Source organism: Phascolarctos cinereus, unplaced genomic scaffold (assembly GCF_003287225.1).
Source record: "Phascolarctos cinereus isolate Bilbo 61053 unplaced genomic scaffold, phaCin_HiC Scaffold_726;HRSCAF=1367, whole genome shotgun sequence".
Classification (NCBI taxonomy): Eukaryota; Metazoa; Chordata; class Mammalia; order Diprotodontia; family Phascolarctidae; genus Phascolarctos; species Phascolarctos cinereus.
In genome coordinates this window covers 39,066,046-39,086,816 of record NW_027556098.1, presented here as the reverse complement: position 1 = coordinate 39,086,816, position 20,771 = coordinate 39,066,046, and the positions used below count along the sequence as shown (strand labels likewise).

The following is a 20,771-nucleotide window of genomic DNA, read 5'->3' as shown; positions in this document are numbered from 1 at the left end:
AGCACAATAAAATGGCAAGTTAATTTTTTCTTGAGGGATAAGTAAATTTCCTCTAAAAATGGCTTTACAAAATTAACGTTAAAAGATAGCAAACTCCGGACTGGGAGAGTCAGGAAACCTGATTGTAGTTCCAGCCACCAAGCTATAAACTAGTTGTATAAGCTTGAATAAAATACTTTTCTAGACCTCAGGCCTCTCACCTAGAAAATGAGGTATTAGATCCAAAAGCAAAATTACCATTTCAAAACTAACCACCACAAATAGGCTTAATGTTGCTAGGCTAATACTTTCCTAGGGGAGGGAAAGAAATAGGAGGAAGATGGTAGAAGGGCAAAGGGACAAATTTTATAGCATGGGACAATTTACAGCAAATTGTTTAGGTTAAAATTTAGCACTGATTATATACTATTGACAATGCAAAACAAATTCCCCTTTTTTAAAATCACTGCAATTAGGCTGGGTCAAACTCATTTTCTATATATACAGTCAATTTTTAGGTAGCAATATAATTAGCATACTCAATAAACTTTTATTAAGTCATTATAAGAATGGAATGGGGGGAAGAAGGAAAAAAAAAAACAAACCAAAATGCTAAACTCACCTCTTGGCCAGATTTTGCTGAGTTTTCTGAATGTAGTGACTCAATCTCTCCTTCAATCATGGCAGCTTCTAGGCATTCATGCAAATCTTTGAAACCATTGACTTGAAGTGGATACTGACCAAACATTTCTGTATTTTCAAATTTTTTACCTTGAGAAAAAAAAATTAAATAAATTCATGTCTCTAGATTTGATCTTTCAGCTTCTATAAAATACTATGTTACAATATATTGTTTAATGAATATGTAAACTCGGTAAAAATAAATTTTCTGTGTTTCACAAGGTACCTAACAATTAATGTAATAAAAAATTAACCTAATAGTAAATTACATATTACAAAAAACTGCTTTGTTCCCTATGTGTGAAGCTCTAACATAAGAATAACAAGTGGTGTCTAAACGCTATGCACTTGGTATAGGAGACTGCATCCTGGTTCATCACTGTCAAAAATCCAAGGGCTAGATCAAGTAGTATCTGGTCTAACATCTATCAGGTACCCACAGTCTCCTCTTTGTCAGTATGAAAATTGATAGTTCTTCAACCAAAAGTGTTCTGCCCTCCTTGGGAACAAAGTTATAAACTGTAAGTTCAAAACAAATAGCAAATACCAAAGAAATTCACAAATGAACAGAAGAGAAAATGCAGACCCACATTGTTTTAAGTAAGAGATTCCCTTCTCTCTCTCCATACTAGGCTCCAAATGGCTCTCTATTCTACTGAACATACAAACAACACACTGAAAAATAACTTTCTTGGTATGTTAGTTTTAAGTACCCATCTAATAAGCAATAATTACTTATCCACAGTTATGCTCTGTGTGTGTGTGTGTGTGTGTGTGTGTGTGTGTGTGTGTGTGTGTACTGAATGGTTTTAGGAAAAACCTGGGAAAACTTGTATGAACTGATAAAAAATGGAGTAGAATAATTTACACAACAATAATACTGTAAACACATAGCTATAGATATATATTTGGATACAGATACAGATATATATTTGTACAAAGCTAATGTGAGAATTTTGCTTGATACACACATTTGTAATAAGTTTCATTCAAAATGAAAAGTAGCCTCTCAGATTCTTTTTATGACACAAATATCAACCAAATACCTTAAACTTGGAAGAAAAATGAAGAAAAAAAAACCACAAAACCAAAAACAAGAGAACTGAAGACCAATACCATTAATAGATATTAATTCAATAATAATAAAAGTTAGCCTACTATATGTCAGGCACAGTCCTAAGTGCTTTACAAATATTATCTTATTTGATCTTCAACCTTGGGAGATAAAGGCTATCATTACCCTGCATTTTGCAGTTGAGGAAACTGAGGCAAATAGAGGTTAAGTGACTTGTCCAAAGTCACACAGCTAGTTAGTATCTAAGGCTGTATTTGAAAACTCAGGTCTTCCTAACTCCAGGCCCAGATCTTTCTCACCACACCACTGAGCTGCATAGCTAGAGTTCTTAGGATTTTTGTTTAAAAAAAAAAAGCCTGGTTTCAAAAAAACAAAAACACTACAACATAGCAATTTTACCCCAAGACAAAACAAAACAAAACAAAACAAAAGCCATTCACTATGATCAAGATGGATTTATACCAGGAACGTTAAGATAATTCAACATTAGGAAAGCAATTAGTATGATTAATTAAAAACAAAAACACGGAAAATATCATTATAACAATAGATATAAAATAAGGCATTTGACTAATACTCATTTATGCTAAAAACTATAAAACTCAGGTGCAGAAGGTAATTTTATTAACACTGTACAAGCACCAACTTATATCAAAACCTATCATTATATATAATGGGGAAACACTGTAGCAATTCCAATAAATAACAGAAGTAAAAACAAGGATACCCTCTTTTCCCTACTGTTACCTGACATAGTATTAGAAATACTAGTAACTTAACTAAGATAACAGAATGAAACTGGAAGCACAAAAATAAGCAGGGGGAAAAAACTTTTTATTACTAATGTTTTACTTAGAAAATCCTAGAAAGTCAGCAAAAAAGCAAAAACAAACAAAAAACAAAACAAAAAAACCCTTAACTGAGATTAGTATTAGTTTCAATTAAGGATTAGACTACGATAAACTCAGGAAAATGAAGAGCATATATAATACAGAAACAGCAAAATCCAAGAAGCAGTAATAGAAAGAGAAGTCCCATTGAAAACAACTAAAAGATGTTTATGTGGAGGTCAGTCTCTTCAATATATCTATACAGGAAAAATTACAAAAAGCACCTCACAGAAATAAAGACAACTAATGAATTGTTTTTATACTAATTAAAGGAATTTGTAGATTTCATGCTGTAATGATATAGACAAAAAGATTCACTTATATAAACAAAAGATCTGAAATATCAAGGTAACTAATTTTATATGGAGGATTAAACAGGGAAGAGAATGATCAGACCTCAAACTAACTTATAAAACTAATCATCACAACTAGTGGCTAATAATTAAGAACTAGAATGTTAAATTAGTGGAGTAGATTAGATAAGGAAGACTTAGAAGTAATTAAACTTAATAAAGCAAATATTTGATAAAATCCAAAACATAAATTGCCCAGGAATGAACTCCCTATTTGATAAGAAGTGGTCTGGCAGATATTACATTTAGACAAACTTTTATATAACATACCATAAAAAAATTTAAAATGGATATGTGACATGAATATTAAGATTATACCATAAAATAATTTGAATACAAGCAGTTCTGGCACCTTTCACAGCTATGGCTACAGGGAGAATTACTAATCCAACAAGTGATAGAGGCAATTACAAAAGATAAAACAGATAAACTTCAATTGATAAAATTTAAAAGATTTTCAAACAAAAAAATTAACATATTCAGGACAGAAATTCTTAACCTGGAGTCCATGAACTTAAAAATATATGTATATATTCTGATAATTGTATTTCAACATAATTGGTTTCCTTTGCAAAACTATTTATTTTGTGCATTTCAAACTATTATTCTGAGCAGAAGTGAATAAGTTTCAAGTAGTTGCCAACAGGGTCAATGACAGAAAAAAAATTTCCAATCTAGGGTAAGAAGGGATGCAGGCAACTGTGAAAATATCTTCCTATCAGACAGCTAGATAAGATCTAATATTTAAGACATAATAAAGAAACAACAAAAAATTTTAAGAACAAAAGTCATTCCTCAAGAGATAAGTTTCTGAGAATTAACTATTCAAAAAAGAATGATAAATTATTAAAAAACATATATTCTATTTTATTAATGGTATATAAATTAAAATCAAATACTTATGAGATTTCACTTCACACCCAACAAACTGGCACAGATAACAGACATTAGGAAATCAGTGCTGGAGTATGTGTGGACAGGTGATATTGATAAAACCATTCTGAAAAGCAGTCTGGAATTAAGTTGAGAAAGTAACTAAAATGTTCATATTCTTTCATATAAATAATCCATTGATAGGCATATAGCTTAAAGATGTCAATTATAAAAAAGGGACCCACATAAATAAAATAATTATGAGTATCACTTTTTGTAGTAACAAAGAACTGTAAACAAAGAAGATACACATTGAATAAGGAATGGCTAAACAATCTGGAGTACATAAATATAATGGAATATTACTGTGCTATGCATATGAAGAACAGAGAGAAGCACAAAAAGACTATGAACAGAAATAAAGTGAAATGATAAAAAAGAATATAACACATACAATGACTATAATAATGCAAATGAAAAAAAAAACCAACAATTAATTCCATAAAGTTAAAGTGGCCCTGGAATAGAAATATAAAAAGGTTATTCCCCCTATACTTCTTTGTAGGGTTGGGGACATTATAGATATGGAGTATTATACATAAACTCAGAGTTTTTTGATATATTAGATCTACTAAACTATTTCCCATCCTCATATTCCTTTTTATTCCTCGGTATAAGTAATGGCTCTCTGGGAATGGGGTATGTTAGATAATGTAGGGAATGTAAAAATATATCAATTAAATTTATTTTTAAAAGAATATATGTGTACTTACATTTATTCTCTCTGTGCTATATATATGTATATATACAAATATGTGTGCATAGATCATATACATTACATATTATATTATAATATGATATATGATGTATTATTTTACTATATTACATAATATACATTTTAATATATAAAATATATGGCATATAATATAGTGTATATCATGTATATTATTACATATTATATATAAAACAAATATACAATAGTACATATTTTATATAACATAGTATGTAACTACATGTCATATATACTATACTGTATTATATATCTTTATATAACACAATATAGTTTATGTATATATTACATATATATATTTTATATATACAAATATACATTTATATATACATATACAGCACAGAGAGAGAGAGTAAATACAAAATAAATAGAAAGGTAAATAAATCTAATAGCATAGGTGGATTAGAAAAAAGTTAGTACAGAAGATGCTATGTGAGCTGCATCTTAAGAGAGAGTGTGAAACAGGGAAGGAGAAAGTATATTTCAGACACAGTAAACAGCCAATGCAAAGGCACAGAGATGGGTAGATGGAGTACATGGGTGAAAAAAGAGGAAAGAAGTCAGATAAGTGGCACTGTAAACTGAACGAAGGGAAGTAAAATAGAATGAGGCTGTAAAGACAGATGGGGTCAAGGCTGTAAAGATACTTAAAAGTAAAACATAAATTTTCATATTTTATCCAAGGGGCAATTTGGGAGCCACTGAAAATTACTGAATCAGCAAATGATATAGATCAGTGCTTAAGGAAAATCACATTGACAGCTATGTGGAGAATAGACTACAATAAAGTTTTGTAGCAGAAAGACCAATTAAGAGACCACTGCAATATTCTAGGCAAGAGGTTGTTAAGGAATGTTAAGGGTTCCCCTGAACTTGTCTTTTTGTGTTGCCATGTTCCAGAAACACTGGACCCACAGTATGCAGGAGGCTCTGAATGTGTCAAGGACAAAGCCTCTGCCCCAAGCTGACATAATCTGTTATTTGCACCCCAAGCTGGACTTCCTGTGTGTCGTTGGGAGTCAAAAGAAGTACCAGCCAGTCTGCACCAGACTGAGAAACTGTGCAGCTTGCAGATGGAAGTGTGCTCTAGAAAAAGAAAAAAAAGGTTTGGAGTGGGATGGGAGGCTAGGTATCAATTATGGAAGTAGAAAAGGATTTTCTTGCTTCAGTGAGGGCCCAGCTGAATAACATAAATCTGTTGGACTGTTTGTGTACTCAGTCCATATAATTGTGGGTATTTCCTCTAGCTCTATTCCTTACATAAATAGAAGCTGAGGATAGCAAAGGTAAGCCAGGGCCAGGGAGGACAAGGGGCTGAACACTTTCAGAATATGAAGTTGAATAGGTTAACTATAGGATTGAGATTGGGATGGAAGGTAAGTAAAGTCAGAAAAATCAGAGTGGGAGTAATAGCCTAAGGAAGCAAAGAGGGGTGGAAGGACTGCAGTGAAAGAGAACAGGCTTTGGAAAATGTATTAGTTGTGTGACTCTTGGCAAGTCATTTAACCACTTTGCCTCTATTTCCTCATCTGTATAATGCTGGGAAGAACAAATGAGATGTTAAGAATTTTAGAAATCTTATGGTATTAAATAAGTGTTATTCATTAATAATCCTTGTAATATAATCTATAAATTTCTGAGTTAGATAAAATATTAGGAACTGTCTGAATTTTCAATTTTTTTTTTTCATTTCAACCCAATGTGTACCTTGTGTGGTATGATGAAAAGAAAAGGGACAGGGGGTCAAGAGAGCTGGGTTTAAACAATGAGACATTATACTATGTTATGGAAATGCTTGTTCTATTCCATAAATTAAAAATAAAATAAGGGAAAGCTAAGTGGTGCAGTGGATAGAGCATAGGCCTTGGATTTAGGAGGACCTGAGTTCAAATCCAGCCTCAGACACATACATTTACTAGCTATGTGACCTTGGGCAAGTCACTTAACCTTGTTGCCTAGACAAAAAAAAATTTTAATTAAATTAAAAAAGAAAAAACGGGGCAGTGGGCATGTCACTTCATGGTTCTGGGCTTTTGTTTCATCACTCTTAAGTGAGAAATTTAAGCTAAAAGATCCTGAAGCACTCTTTCAGCTCTAAGGCTAAGATTATAAGCATGTAAACATGCAGGCTAAATAAAGCCACTTTATTGTGACTAAAATATAATCAATTACTTTCAGTACTTTAACTGACTCAGAATACCAAGAGATTTAGTGCTGGAGAGACAGAATGGTTTCCAAAGCTTCATAATTTGTTTCTTATTTAAATGTCGGAACAAGTTTTATACATTACTTCATTCTTCCTGTTCTCTGTCATTAATTACACCATTCACTGCTGAGTGTGTGTTAAGACAAAGGAAAAAACTGAAATTTTTCTAAGACCAATCAACGAGAAAGTGGTAATAAGAACCATATCATCTTTTTCATTTACACAAATTATAAAATTTTATATACTAAAACAGTCCAGAAGCTACAGTAACAATAGGGAACTGCTGAAGAGTGAGTCAAATCAAATAAAGCTCATCATGTGTAACAACTGCTATGCTACCAAAAGTACATATGTATGTATGTATGTATGTATATGTAAATATATATATATATATATATACATAAAACTATACCTTCCAGCACTCCCACTGCTAGGAATCTTCCATAGAACAATTCTAGCATTGGGTTCTTTGGTTTCTCTCCATCCCTGGAAAACATTTTTTAATATGTAAACACAGTTACAACTTCTAGATCTATAGACAGTGACTAAACAAAAACATTTCAAAAATTATATTTAAAAAAACCTGTGCTGTGACTTACAGTACAATGAAAACAATAGATTTTGAACCCTCATATACAAGATATTTTAAAATGTCAGATTTTAGATCAGGAGTTTTTAGCCTAGGGACCATGGACTTTTAAAAAATATATATATTGATAAATATATTTAAATATAATGGATTTCCTTAGTTCTAATCCTATGAATTTTATTTTATGCATTTAAAAATATTCTTATGAGAAGAAATCCACAGGCTTTACCAGTCTGACATAAAGGTTCATGACACAAAAGAATAAAGAATCTCCATTTTAGATTACATCACTACACATATGACTAATTCTATAAACAGTACTAACTGAATCAGAAGAAATGAATACAATGCTTTTACATTTTATTTTCAGATTTTGTGCATTATTCAGTACTACAGACCCAGTTAATTTTACGTCTTGTATGAGTACGCTATTCACTTGGAAGGAAATGAAGTCAGAGTATTTAGCAAATATAAATGTTTAATACTTAATGCAGTATAGGAAGTACTTTCAATTTTTCAGTTAAATTTTAGCTAACTTAATGTTATTTAATTCATAAAAATCTTTAGGTATGTACCAACAACAAACATAAGTGGCCATGCCCACTAGCCCTTACAGATATTTCTTTCTTTACTTGAGTAACAGTTTTCATATTATCAAAGGTAAAAGAAATTAACTTATTCTTCACATCAAGGATACAAGCTAAGAATTACATTTCTTGTTCGTAAGTGTAGTCAAAACTATTAATAAGAAAAGTTTTTTTTTTTGGTAAGATATGAGTGGGAAGGTGGTCTGGATCTGTGATTTTATAAGTTCAGAGAATTTCCTGGTGTGGAAACTCTCTCCATTGATGTGGGTTAATAATTCATCTTTAACTTACAGTCTTAAGAGATCTGCCTGGGGCACTAGCAGTTTAATTGACTTGTTAGTTAATGAATCAAAGATTGGCCTTCTATCTACTATGCTACACTAACTTTCCAATTATGTGATAAATTTGCTAATTTTAGATACTATAGTTTCCTAACCTGTATTTAGTCTTCTTAAATGGCTGATTGCATGACAGATGGTAAAATATACATGAATCCTGAATGACAAAGCATCACATCTGTTATACCTCCTTTAAAGAAGAATAGAACTAAAGAAAATATAAAACATAAACACTAATTTCATGAGGAAACTTACCTTTCCTCTTCAGCTTTCATTTGGAAGGCATCTTCTAACCAATCTAATAATTTGTGTGTGAACTCACTCACATCTTGCTGTATTTAAAAAAAAAACATTATATTTTTCCTACTAAATTTTTAAAAAATATTACATTCTAAAAGTAAATTCTGTAAAGTGTCCAAATACCATGTTCAAAAAAAATTTACACTAAATCTTACAAATGATTTTATATGAAAAATGGATAATACATTGAAAATTACTACTCTATAACATATGCCTTACATTAAGAAAATCCAATATTAATAAAAGCTGAAACTTCAAAAGTCATTAAAAGGATTCCTCAAATAATACAGGTAAAGGGTTTAATTTTTTTTCATCAAATTACACTTGAATTTTCCTAAACACGTGCATATTATGGAAACTTTGGAATATGCAGGAATAAATTATTCAACAAAACAAAAATTCCACAAGCTACTTTCATCTCCCAAGTGAGACGTGTCAAAATTTATTGGAAAATTCTTTCTACATATAGGGTTATATTAAACCTAGTTGTAACTTTATGATATGAGGGAAAATAGAAAGGACTGAAGACTCTTCTTATCACAATACTCCCATACTTCAGTAATTTTGAGGTCAGGAAGGACATTAAGATTTAACTACTGCTACTACTTATTTTGCTTTTTTTTTTTAATAATGACAACTTAGTTGAGTTGTCAAAACTATTTGTTAGTTACTATAGTAATTTTTATTCCTTGAAAATTTGTTCTTCTAGGTCAGTAAAAGTTGTCTATAATTCAAGAGGTTAGTGTCAGAAAACTGGTGAAATAGAAGATGCCAAGTAGTCATGTAATTCCCTAAACAAACCTGAATAGAAATATATCCTACATTAACAAACTTGAGGGGTGGAGTTGGAGGTAGGGTGAAATCAAAGAAAAGAGGGGTATTTCTTCTTTAGGAGGACCCACGTTCTTTTTATGTACATTTTTTAGAGATAAGAAATAGCAAAATACTACAACTCTTTTGCTCTGTTGATTGACATGGCTATTATTTGTGTCTAAATCTTTAAACTCTTGCTCCCCTTAGGATGAGTCAATTGTGAGGCCTACTTGATGACTGTTACGGAGAGGGGGGTGACAGGTATATGATATGAGCAGCCCTACCATGTTGCTCACTCTCTGGCGGGCTCCACATCCACACTGACTCTCTCCCACCCAGCTCTTCTTTAGGTTTGGTCTCCTCCATTAGAATATAAACTCCTAGAGAAAAGTTGTTTTGCTTTCTCATTGTTGTATCCCCAGTTATTAGCACAATATATATTTTTTTATTTAAATGATAATTAATGTTGGGTGTCAATGGGTCTTATGTAACATTTTTTAGCTAGACATATGTGTATATATATCACCTAGCTGGAAAATTGTGTGTGTGTGTGTGTGTGTGTGTGTGTGTGTGTGTGTGTGTGTGTGTTCGCGAGCTCGTGCGTATGCATGTGAGTGAACATCAAAGACTTAAATGGAAAAAGGGGAAAATTTTTAAACAAAACACTATAAAATGATTTTCCTTTAATAGACTTCTCTGGGTGGGTGCATATGTTTTGTGTGCATGGGGTATGTGTGCTTCTGTATGCCTGTGCAAGTGAAAGAGAGATAGGCCAAGTCAACGACATTCATTAAGTTTTTACTACATGGCAGGCATTGTGCTAAGTACTAGGGATATAAAGAAAGGAGCAAAAAAAGGCTGTAATCTAGGAGCTTATACTCTAATCATATTAAATGTAATTAGCCATAAATGAATATCCCTGTAAAAGCTACCTGTTGTGAGCCATTCGATTTGAAAGCATCTTTAAGAATATCAACTGCTCTTGAAGGATCAACATATTTTCTTTTAGAACCAACAAGAAGTGCAAACAGATGCCGCAACTCACGCATAAAAGGCAAATTCCGATGTTCCTAAATTTTAAAAATAAAAAAGATTAATAAAAATTGCATCCTCATGAGATAATCATTCTGAAATTAGCTATGAATACACTACAAAACAAGTGGGTGGTATGTCAGGCATCCATCCATCATATGCAAATAAGGAAAAGCAGATCTGGGAACATTTAGTCATATAGATCAGCAATGTAATTGCCATTATTGTCAGAAATTGAGTGTTCCTTCTTTCATGAAGGCTTCCTTGATTCCCAATCCTCCTCCTATCCCCAAGCCTTCCCTGATTTCTCTTAATTACAATCTCTCATAATTCTTTGAATCTTTCCTATATCTTTGGGGGGATGGGGAGTCTTTAACTCTTGGGTTTAGGAAATTCCCAAAAGGAAACTCAGTTGCCTACCGGTATATGTGCTAAAACTTATATTCTACCTTACATTATAATTTTTTTTTGTGTTCCTGTTTTATCTCACACATTAAACTATAGTCTCCCTTAGGGGAAGCACTATGTGTTCTTTCCACTTTGCAATCCTTGTTCCTACACTAGATCAACAGATAGACAGATTGATTGATTGATTGATTGTAATAATCTGTGTATTTCACTGGGGTGAAAAGTATGAAAACAACCCAACCACATTAGCACACAGTCATGAACTGCTATGGCTCATAATTTCACCACCTGGTAATTAATTTTGTATTTTGGTGATGGTTCACACACACACACACACACACACACACACACACACACACACACACACACACACGGTACTTAATAATGCCTATCTGACTGACCTGACAGTCACACACTGTTGCCTAAGCTATTCTCTACCCTATTGTGTTTTCCCCATGTCTTTCTGCCTAAACAAAAACTTAAGACAATTGATGATACTGAAAATCTTTTGAATTCAAGATTCTAAAGTCCTATAACTGATAGCACTGCTGTCATATATGGCTAGGTTACAAAACAATCAATGTGCTTATGGCCACAAGGAGGAGCAATTAGAGGATTGGCCTTAGAGTCAGGAAGACCTGTTTCTGACACATGCTAGCAAATCCTCTTGTTCTAACAACTTCCTCAAGATTATTAGTTATGGAAGGTCTGGCAATCTGCAGTGTTGGAAGTTTTTATGCTGGCAGTTGACCACACTGATAAATGACACACAAAAATGTTCTCATTCTCCCTGGTCTGTTTTGTGTAAAGGAACTGAAAGAGGCACAGATTTTCTCTAGAACTGGAACATAAGGATCACAGATTTAGAGCTGGAAGGGACACAGAAGCCACTGCATTTAACCTATCTCGTTTTCACAGATACGGAAACTGAGGAACAGAATGACTAAGTGACTTGCCATTTGTAAAATCTGCAGAATTCTTATTTTCCTTTTAAAACTACTTGTTTATTTTATTTTTAGATGTTTACGTCTCCATTATCTTGCACAGCAATACAAAGTGCACTTTGTACCTGAACACCTTAGGATTATTTAATTTCATGTATGCAGGGATGCCTGAGTTATATCTAAGTTCATTATTAAATTTAATCAGAAACTAGTAAGTCATTTTAATATCCCCTAAAAGGATTTCATCAGGATCACCTTAATTGGATGCCACAGCAATCAATGACACTGCTATGCATCAAACCTAAATATTTGTTTCACAGTGTCTTATTTTACAGTGTTCAATAGTTGTCAACATGCTAAACTAAAATCATATGCTGTATCCAAGAGAACTTTTATAAAATCAAGCACTATGGTATAATGGCTACTATTCTCATGTTTTTCATAAGAAAAAAGGTAGATATTTGTTATCTAAAAAATTAATCTTAAAAAAGATAAAGGAAACAGAATTCAAAATAATGCTAAATATAGTATGTAGGTTAGTATTAAAAGTTTTTAAAAGTTATTTTATTTTAAAAAGAACATTTAAAAACAGTCTTCTACCACAGTACAGGAGCATGCAAAGTACAAAGAAAAATGTGCTTTAGGATCTTTTAAGACTTCTAGACAACTTGAAAGCCACAAGGCTATATGACTTGCATGCCTCTTCAAGAGACAAGCTGGAATTCAGTGGACACAGAAAGCACCAAAACACAAAAACAAAAAATAAGTTACATTTAAGGGACAAGAAATGACTTAGTGGAGATGTGCCAATAATTTCTGAATCAAATATTTATGCTCAGTCAGTTCACAGAGTAGTTAGAACAAATCAGAAGAAAAGATAAAGATGTGACAGCAGCAACTCAAAGCCAAACTGCTTTGTTTTCAAATCCACAAATGAAAAATGAAAAAGTAGACACTGATTCTATTACTTTTTGTTAAAAATGCAGTACACAGAAATCGGCAAAACAAGGCAAAAAGATCCCAGAAATAACATCTGCCACCAAAGAATTTCTGTCAAGTAAACACTGTAGACAAGGACAGCACCAACTGAAATGTAAAAGTCAACCTCCCATTATTTAAAAAATAATCATAATCATAGAAAGACTTAAAAAGAGAAGTAATACTCAGAAAAACTTCTACATTTCAGTCCTAGAAAAATGTAATAATAATGGGAAAGTTTAGATTGAACACCATATATGGGAAATCACAAGTTGAGTTTCTGAGATGCAATTAAATGGAAATTCTACCTAAATAGTAAATAAAAATGGAGAACTAGGAGAGAATATAGTATTTTCCCATGATAGACAATTCAACTACACTCTTACCTGGAATGACAGTACTCTTGCCCAGTGCTGACCATAGTTGCTACCTCCTTCCCTCCTTGTGGGTGCCTACTGCTAAACTGAACCACATCAGTCACGATAGGAGTTCTGCCCTGGAAAACTCCTGAGGTTTCTATTACTCAGATCCTCTAACCTTCCATATCTTTATTAATCTTTTCCCAGCATATCTCCAATCTCTGGGCATATTCTCAGCATTGGCCATACACCTCAAGTCAGGTCAAGTCAGATCAATAAGTATTCCTTAAGCACTTATTATATTCCAGACACTGTGCTAAAAAAAAAAAAGTCCTCGCTCTCAAAGAATGTAATTACAGTCTAATAACGGAGACAACATGTAAAGAATGAGGTTTAAACAAGATATATACAGAATAAATTGGAGATAATACGAGAAGGGAGGGACTAACATTAAGGGTTTCTTTTAGAAGGTGGCTTGAACTTGAAGGAAGCCAAGAGCCTAAGATGCAGAGAGGGTATTCCAGGCAAGGCGGACAGGGAAAAGAAATGGAATTGGGAGATGGAATAACTTTTGTGAGGAAAAGCAGGAGGCCAATGTCCCTGAATCTCTGAATATGTGGTGGGGGAGTAAGGAATAAGATTCAAAAAATAAGAAGGGGCCGACTTATGAAGGGCTTTAAAAGCCAAACAAAGGATTTTATATTTGATCCTGGGGTAACAGGGAACCAATCATTTTATATCAGGTGTGACATGGTCAGATCTGCATGTTAAGAAAGTCAATTTCCCAGCTAAGTAGAGGATGGATGGGAGCACAGAGATACTTAGGGGACAGGGAGAACAACATCCCAGAAGAAGCTCTTTGGTTTGCTCCCCCAGAACAAGACTACAGTGGGTGCCTCCTGTTACTATAGACTTTGCTGGAACTTTTGTGATGGAAGAAACAACTGGACACATAGGCTAGTGAAGGAAGCAAGAGGAGTATGCTGTCTGTTTTGCAGATCAGAATAGGAAAGTTGTTCCCACAGTTTAACCCCCTTTTCAACTCCTCATCCACCCCAGTGTGGCCACTAGGATGTATAGAAAGAATTTTCCCCTTAAGTTAAAGTCCATCCAAATAAGGAAGTAATGTCATTTCTTGCTAATAAAAAGCAATAAAGGCATTAGTGATGACTGAAAAGGTATTAGTCTTATAACTGGAAGATATCAGCTATAAATATGTGTTTGTCCATGCAACAAGTTGCAAAAAAGTCTCAGCCTCCATGTACTGCTCAACCTATTCAGTCATCTAATGAAAAAGAATTAAAAGCTAAGTAATTGACAATGTAAGATTAATACTCTATGCACTAACTTTGGAACCTAACTCATGAGTAAGAAGCAGACTACAATTGTACAGACAGGCATATTAGGGGAAAGCCTTTATTTAATTTTACCTTTTGGTTTCGAGGTAAATCTTGAGCACTTGCAGGAGGACTGTAATTCAGTACTAATCTTCGAAATTCCAGAAGATTAAATAATGACTGAAAAGAAATGAGAGATTTAACATTTTTAAGGGAGGAAAAACAAAACTATTAACATAAGTTAAAAATTACAATTCATTTTTAATGACTTATTTTCTAGCCAGACAGTCAATAAGTGTGTGTGTGTGTGTATGTGTGTGTGTGTGTGTGTGTGTGTGTGTGTGTGTGTGTGTGTGTGTGTGTGTGTGTGTGTGTATATATATATATATAAATAAAAAGTACTGGGTTCCAGACACTGTGCTACAACACTGGGAACATAAGCAAAGGCAAAAAAAGGTCCCTAGTCAAAAAGTTCAATCTAATGGGGGAAATAAAATGTACAAACAAGATACATACAGATTAAAGTGGAGATAATACCAGAGGGAAAGTACTAGCATTAAGGAAAATTGGGGAAGTTTTCTTACAGAAGGTACGATTTTACCTGGGACTTGAAGGAATCCAGGAGAGAGAGAGATGAAGAAGGAAAGAATTCCAGGCATGGAGGAAAGCAAGTGATAAGTCAGGGAGCTGGGAGGTGGGGTGTCTTGTGTGAAGAGGCTACTACTATATTTTTTAAATGTTAATTCTTCATCTAGTTTAGGAATTGTTAGATGAATTCTATCATACAGGCAATGACTCAAACACCACAGGCTCAGTCTTGCCTCTATCCCTTTTATCATACTATAAATACCTTGAATATCCTTCCACCTCCTCTCTTAGCTAAATCCTTCTCATCTTTTTTTTAAAGCCCAACTCAATTTTCACGATATGTCCTTGAAGCTTCCATATACTGCAATCTTTACTTATTTCTTTTTTCTGATTCCTAGACAGCTTAAAGTTTGCACCATACAATTTAGCATTCAACGAGCATTTATTAATGAGCTATGTCAGATGTCGCACTAGCTGCTAAAGTTAAAAAGACATAAAATTGTTTCTGCCCTTAGTTTACAAAAAAAAAAAAATTAAATGTAAAACATTCAGTCTTTTGTGGTGCCTTCTAGTTGGTTTTTTAATATCTAAGTCTCATATCTCTGGCCACGTTGTAATCTAAAGGATCAACCAATCAATAAGCATTTGTTAAGCCCCTTATTGTAGGCTCAGAATTGTACTAGATGTTGGACATACATATACAAAGAATATAACAACTCCTACTGGAAATTAGTCATTATGCATTTATGAAATACCTACTATGTGCTAGGCATTGTGCTAAGTACTAGGGACACAAAGAGTGAAGGGGATCCCTGAACTCGTTTTCTAAAGTTGCCCTATTTTCCAGAGATAAAGCCCCCTTGAACTAACATAATATTGATCTTTTGCAACTGAATTCTATTAACTTCTCAGTGTCCTTGAAGCTGAGTTAGCTACAAGCCTGGCTCCAGACAGCCTAACCCAGACTGACAAACCACTTGTGGCATCTAGGACTTTTCAGATAAGCAAGATCATCTACCTTTATGGTCAAGTTACGGGGGGTGGGGAACCTACAACCTCGAGGCCACATGTGCCCTTGAGGCCACTGGCTTCCCACCCCTGGAGCAGTTCCCAGAAGGGGCCCTACCCATGCTGCACTTTTTTTATGACTGGACCCTAAAGAATTTCTCCTTTTCCCCCTCCTTCTTTTTGAGTCCTCCCTTTCTTGTGGTAATATAAATACCCAAGGGTCTGCCTGTTATTTCAGGATCCTTTGTACTTGGTATAAGGAATTCTGGCATGCATTTGCTTTTCTCTTGTAATAAATCAAGTTACTACCCATGCCTTGTGAAGCCATGACTTTTTGTTAACAACAGAAAAGCAAAAACCGTGCTGCCCTTACACACATGCCCATACATACAGGACCAATACCCTACACAGGTGCCGGACCTCCCCTTTGCCTAGTCATCCATGCCCACAGATACAGAGGAGCCAGAGACTACTCCCTATAATATGGCAGCTAGTGCCTCCCCAGCCCTTAGGGGCTCCCGTGCCCTCTTTGAGTTTCTCTAAGACTAGTCACCAATACAAAACTTCAAAGACTTTTGAAAATATTTACATCTGAGTTAGGTTTTACCAAAAGACAAAGAGGGTGGTTTCCTGATTCCTCCTGGAATTTTTATGATGACTATATAATGTATGTAACTCTATCCTATCCAAGGTCTTTCCATTAAATAAATCAAAGATATTATTAGTAATGTTATTAAAGCTAAGATACAAAGGCAATATTTTTAATAAAGGAGTAAAATTATGCCTCAAATCACAGAACTTTAAAGCTGAAAAGATGCTTTTTAATATCTAGTTCAAAACTTCATTTTATAAATGTGGAAGGTAAGAGTAATGAAAGAACCAGGACAAAACTCAGATTTTCAGATTGCAGTCCAATACTCTTTTTGCTTAATACCCCATTTTCCTGCCTCTCCCCTCCCCATTTGGGGGGAACGTATGTAATAAATGTATATATACTATAAATATTTCTCCTATACCCTAAACAGCAAGGACAATCACTAAGAAAAATTATGTCCCAAAAGCATTGCCTGATAGTACATGGTCCTTACCCAAAGTCACCACCTATGGTGATTTGATGCAGAAATAAATGAATGAATAAGGAAAAGATCAGCACTCAACATGGGAAGCAAAGAAACTTCAAAATTTGAAAAGCAGGAAATCCAAGACAAAAAAGCCATGGTCTCCATTGTCTCTAAAACTTTTGCTAATCTCTCCTATAGTCAGAAATTCAGTTTCCCTCTTTGAGCTCTCATAGAAATTTCTATCAATCTGATATAAATATAATCTAATACTCAGTAATTGCTATATAAAGTTGTGTATGAATTACCTGGGACAAGCAATGCTTTGGCTGTAGCTTAATTTTATGACTGCAATAGACATGGTATATACTTCTACGGTCACTAGATTTACTCAGAACACATCAAGTTTAACAGATGAAAACAAATTGACCTAGTATCCCTACTCTAATTCTCTGTCATATGAGTGTTGAATATCATTCCATATATATGTTTCACTGCTTTCCTTTGTTATGTTTTCAGTTCTGTGGTTTTTAAGAATGAATAATACTCCAAGGAAATATACAAAACTTGTAGCTCTTGAAGAGTACACTTCAATGATTTAGAGATATTGAAGTGGATGTTGGTATGGGGAAGTCAAACATTTCAGATTCTGTGGCACTGAAGCACAAAGAAAAATGAGGTTAAAATGAAAAATAATGCCAAGAATAAACAAATTTTGCTGTGAAAGTGCCTAATTAATCCTCAGAAAACAAGCAAAGTCATCCAGAGATACCTGGTTGGTAGGAGGATTATTACTGATTCCTCTATAGTAAGGCACAAGCTTTTCGAAGTAGGAAAAACAGCTAAAAGGCCAGCTTTTTTAAAAAGTAGCTATCAACCCCTACTATGAAGAAAATATACTTGTCCTGGGCAAGGCAATACAAACACTGGAGTATTGATGATTGGAAAAAGGTAATGATAAAACTAATTTTTTGGTTCAAGGCTATATATCAAAATTGTTACCAGACAAAGTCCTGGTAAGCCTGTAAGATCTCACCATCTTCATCAGACTTTAAAACATCCATTTCCCTCCACTTTCAAAATGTTTGGGGGATTTTAAAATTTTTTGTGTCTGGAAGACTTGTTCCCATTGAGGGAATGATGAACTCTGATAAACATATTGATATAACAAAAAGCAAAATTGTTCTGGATTTACAGAAATTCATAAAGATGAAATACTGTAAAAATATCCTTGTACCATGCAACACATCACAAAATGTTGAGAAATCTATCCAAGGGTGGAGAAAAATGTGCTTCAGTGGACTAGGAATTAGACTTGGTATTTTTTGTTATACTGTGATCCTACGGTTACATTTTGGAACACATAGTTCTTAGTTGGCAATGGAATCATTAGCTTTCCATCTTTAAGTGATTTTTCTTAGATATATCCTACATATTAAGAAAGGGAAATTTGACCATCATTATTGCCAATTCAGCTGTCAGGCAACTGTCAACACTAGATAAATTAGTATAAAAATTGGATACCAAGGAAGAGAGTAAATAATATCATAAAATGACCTCTTTTCTTTTTAAGACCCATGTTTTAACAAATCTGATAGTTTTCAAGTCTTTTACAAGCACTAAACTCACATTTTAAAAGAAACTGAATACAATAAATGTTCATTCAGAAAATTAATAATCTAATGTATATCTGTATAAATTGCTAATGAGTAAAAAGGAATTAATTTCTGGTTTTTAGGCAGCAATTGGAACTTTCAGGTTGAGGGCTTTAATCTGTAAACTGTCTGATTTCTGCAAAAGATTTTTGTTAGTTAAGGCCACTGCACATAACACTGTTAATTAGTGAGCAGAATCATGAAAGCTGCCATTTCACAGTAAGAATAAGAGAGTACTTCCATTTTTTATAAAAGAAACAGGTATCTAGACTTGAAATCTTGTTTAGTCAGCTGTTTTTCCATATGTAATAGAATGTTCTTAGATTCAAAGCCTTTCACCTATCATCTGCTTTAAACCTTGGTGCAAACATACAAACTCAAATTAAGGGTAAACTGGGGAAAATGTACTGTTCGTCAAAGGTATGCTTAATACACAAGATTCCATGATGAAAGATTCAAGAATAATTATCCAAATCTGTGAATTTAATGATAAATTATGTAAAATAAGCCATTGCAATGAAAGGATGATATACTGCATACAAAATGTTCTTAAACATTTAAATTATCTAATGTATATCAGAACAAATGACTACTGAGTAAAAAAAACTTCCTGGTATTTAGGGCAGCAACTAGAGCCTTCAGGTTGAATGCTTAAATCTGAAAGCTGTCTGATTTCTACAAATTATTTTATTAGTTGAGGTCACTGCACATACATTGAAGGTTTAAAGAAGATGTTAATGAATTTGTTTTACTTTATCCCAGTTAATGTGCACATCAATATATGTCTTTTTCCTACCAAACTGTCAACTCCTCAAGTAAGAGGACCGTTTAATTTATCTATCTCAATCAACAAATTACAGACCTTATAATATTTTGTGCACAATAAATGTCTGTTGAATTGAGATTTCAGGTTCTAGCTCCCATAAAATAGTTACCATGGTTTGGAAATAAATTTCCATTAATGACATCAGATTCTACAAACAACTTTTGTTAGAATTAGAAAGTGTTGCTCATGGTTCAATAAATTATTTTGTTCATCTTCTTGATTTCCAAGTTGTTCATATCCAGTTATCCTGGTCCTACTTGTATAGTATTATTTCTAATCTGTAGATTACATGTTATCCATTTTGCTATTCACACTGGTATTTCAACTTCCTTTCACTTCTGCGATATTATTAGTCAGTGTGCAATTTCTTATATTTTCCACATTCATTAGCTTCATTTGAATTTACCTACATCAAAGGTTTAAATTTTTTTTTGGTATCATGGACCCCTTTTGTCATTTGGGTGAAGCCTATGGACTCCTTATCTGAATAATTTTTAATGCCTAAAATAACGTACCTAAAATTACAAAGGAAAACCAATTTTGGTGAAATACAGTTATAAAAATATTTTTTTAAAAATTTCATGGACCCCAGGTTAAGAATCCCTGGTTTAGATGATTTAGATTATAAATATGGCTTTGAAACATTAGCACATGACTTCTAATCTTTGCCACAGTCTCTAGTACAGGACCTGATGCTTGCTAAAAAGACTAACAGAAATGAATAATTTTAACCAATGCAAATAGTGTATGGATAAAAAAATTAACAAAATAATAAAAAAAAGCTGAAATCACAACATAAAAAAAGAATTATCAGAAATTACCATATGTAGTTCTATGCCAACAAAACTGAATTTTAAAATTTTTTTTTAAATTTTCCTATAATATCGTCAAATACCCAAATTAGCAAAACACAAAATAGAAATATTGAAAATCTTGTCCCAAAAAAGGAAACTAAACTTGCTAGAAAGACATTATCAGAAGGGAAAAAAAATCAGGTCCAAACAGACTTACAGGAGAATTCCACCTAAAAGGTATTCTTTAAAAAAGAATAATTGATACTGTTTTAAAATTATCTATAAAAATTGAGAAAAAAGCACTCTACCA

General features: G+C 33.3%; 1 protein-coding gene across 7 annotated transcripts in view; it reads right to left on the bottom strand.

Annotated features, from left to right (window-relative positions):
- Window positions 1–20,771, bottom strand: part of USP25 (ubiquitin specific peptidase 25) — a 200,870-nt gene that overhangs the window by 93,833 nt on the left and 86,266 nt on the right. For all 7 annotated transcript variants that reach the window (XM_020976262.2, XM_020976266.2, XM_020976265.2 and 4 more), the window contains 5 exons: window positions 14,626–14,712; window positions 10,407–10,544; window positions 8,617–8,693; window positions 7,260–7,333; window positions 602–750 (listed from right to left, as the gene is read on the bottom strand). In XM_020976262.2, coding sequence (XP_020831921.1) covers window positions 602–750; window positions 7,260–7,333; window positions 8,617–8,693; window positions 10,407–10,544; window positions 14,626–14,712 — 525 coding nt within the window. The remainder of the gene's footprint in view (window positions 1–601; window positions 751–7,259; window positions 7,334–8,616; window positions 8,694–10,406; window positions 10,545–14,625; window positions 14,713–20,771) is intronic.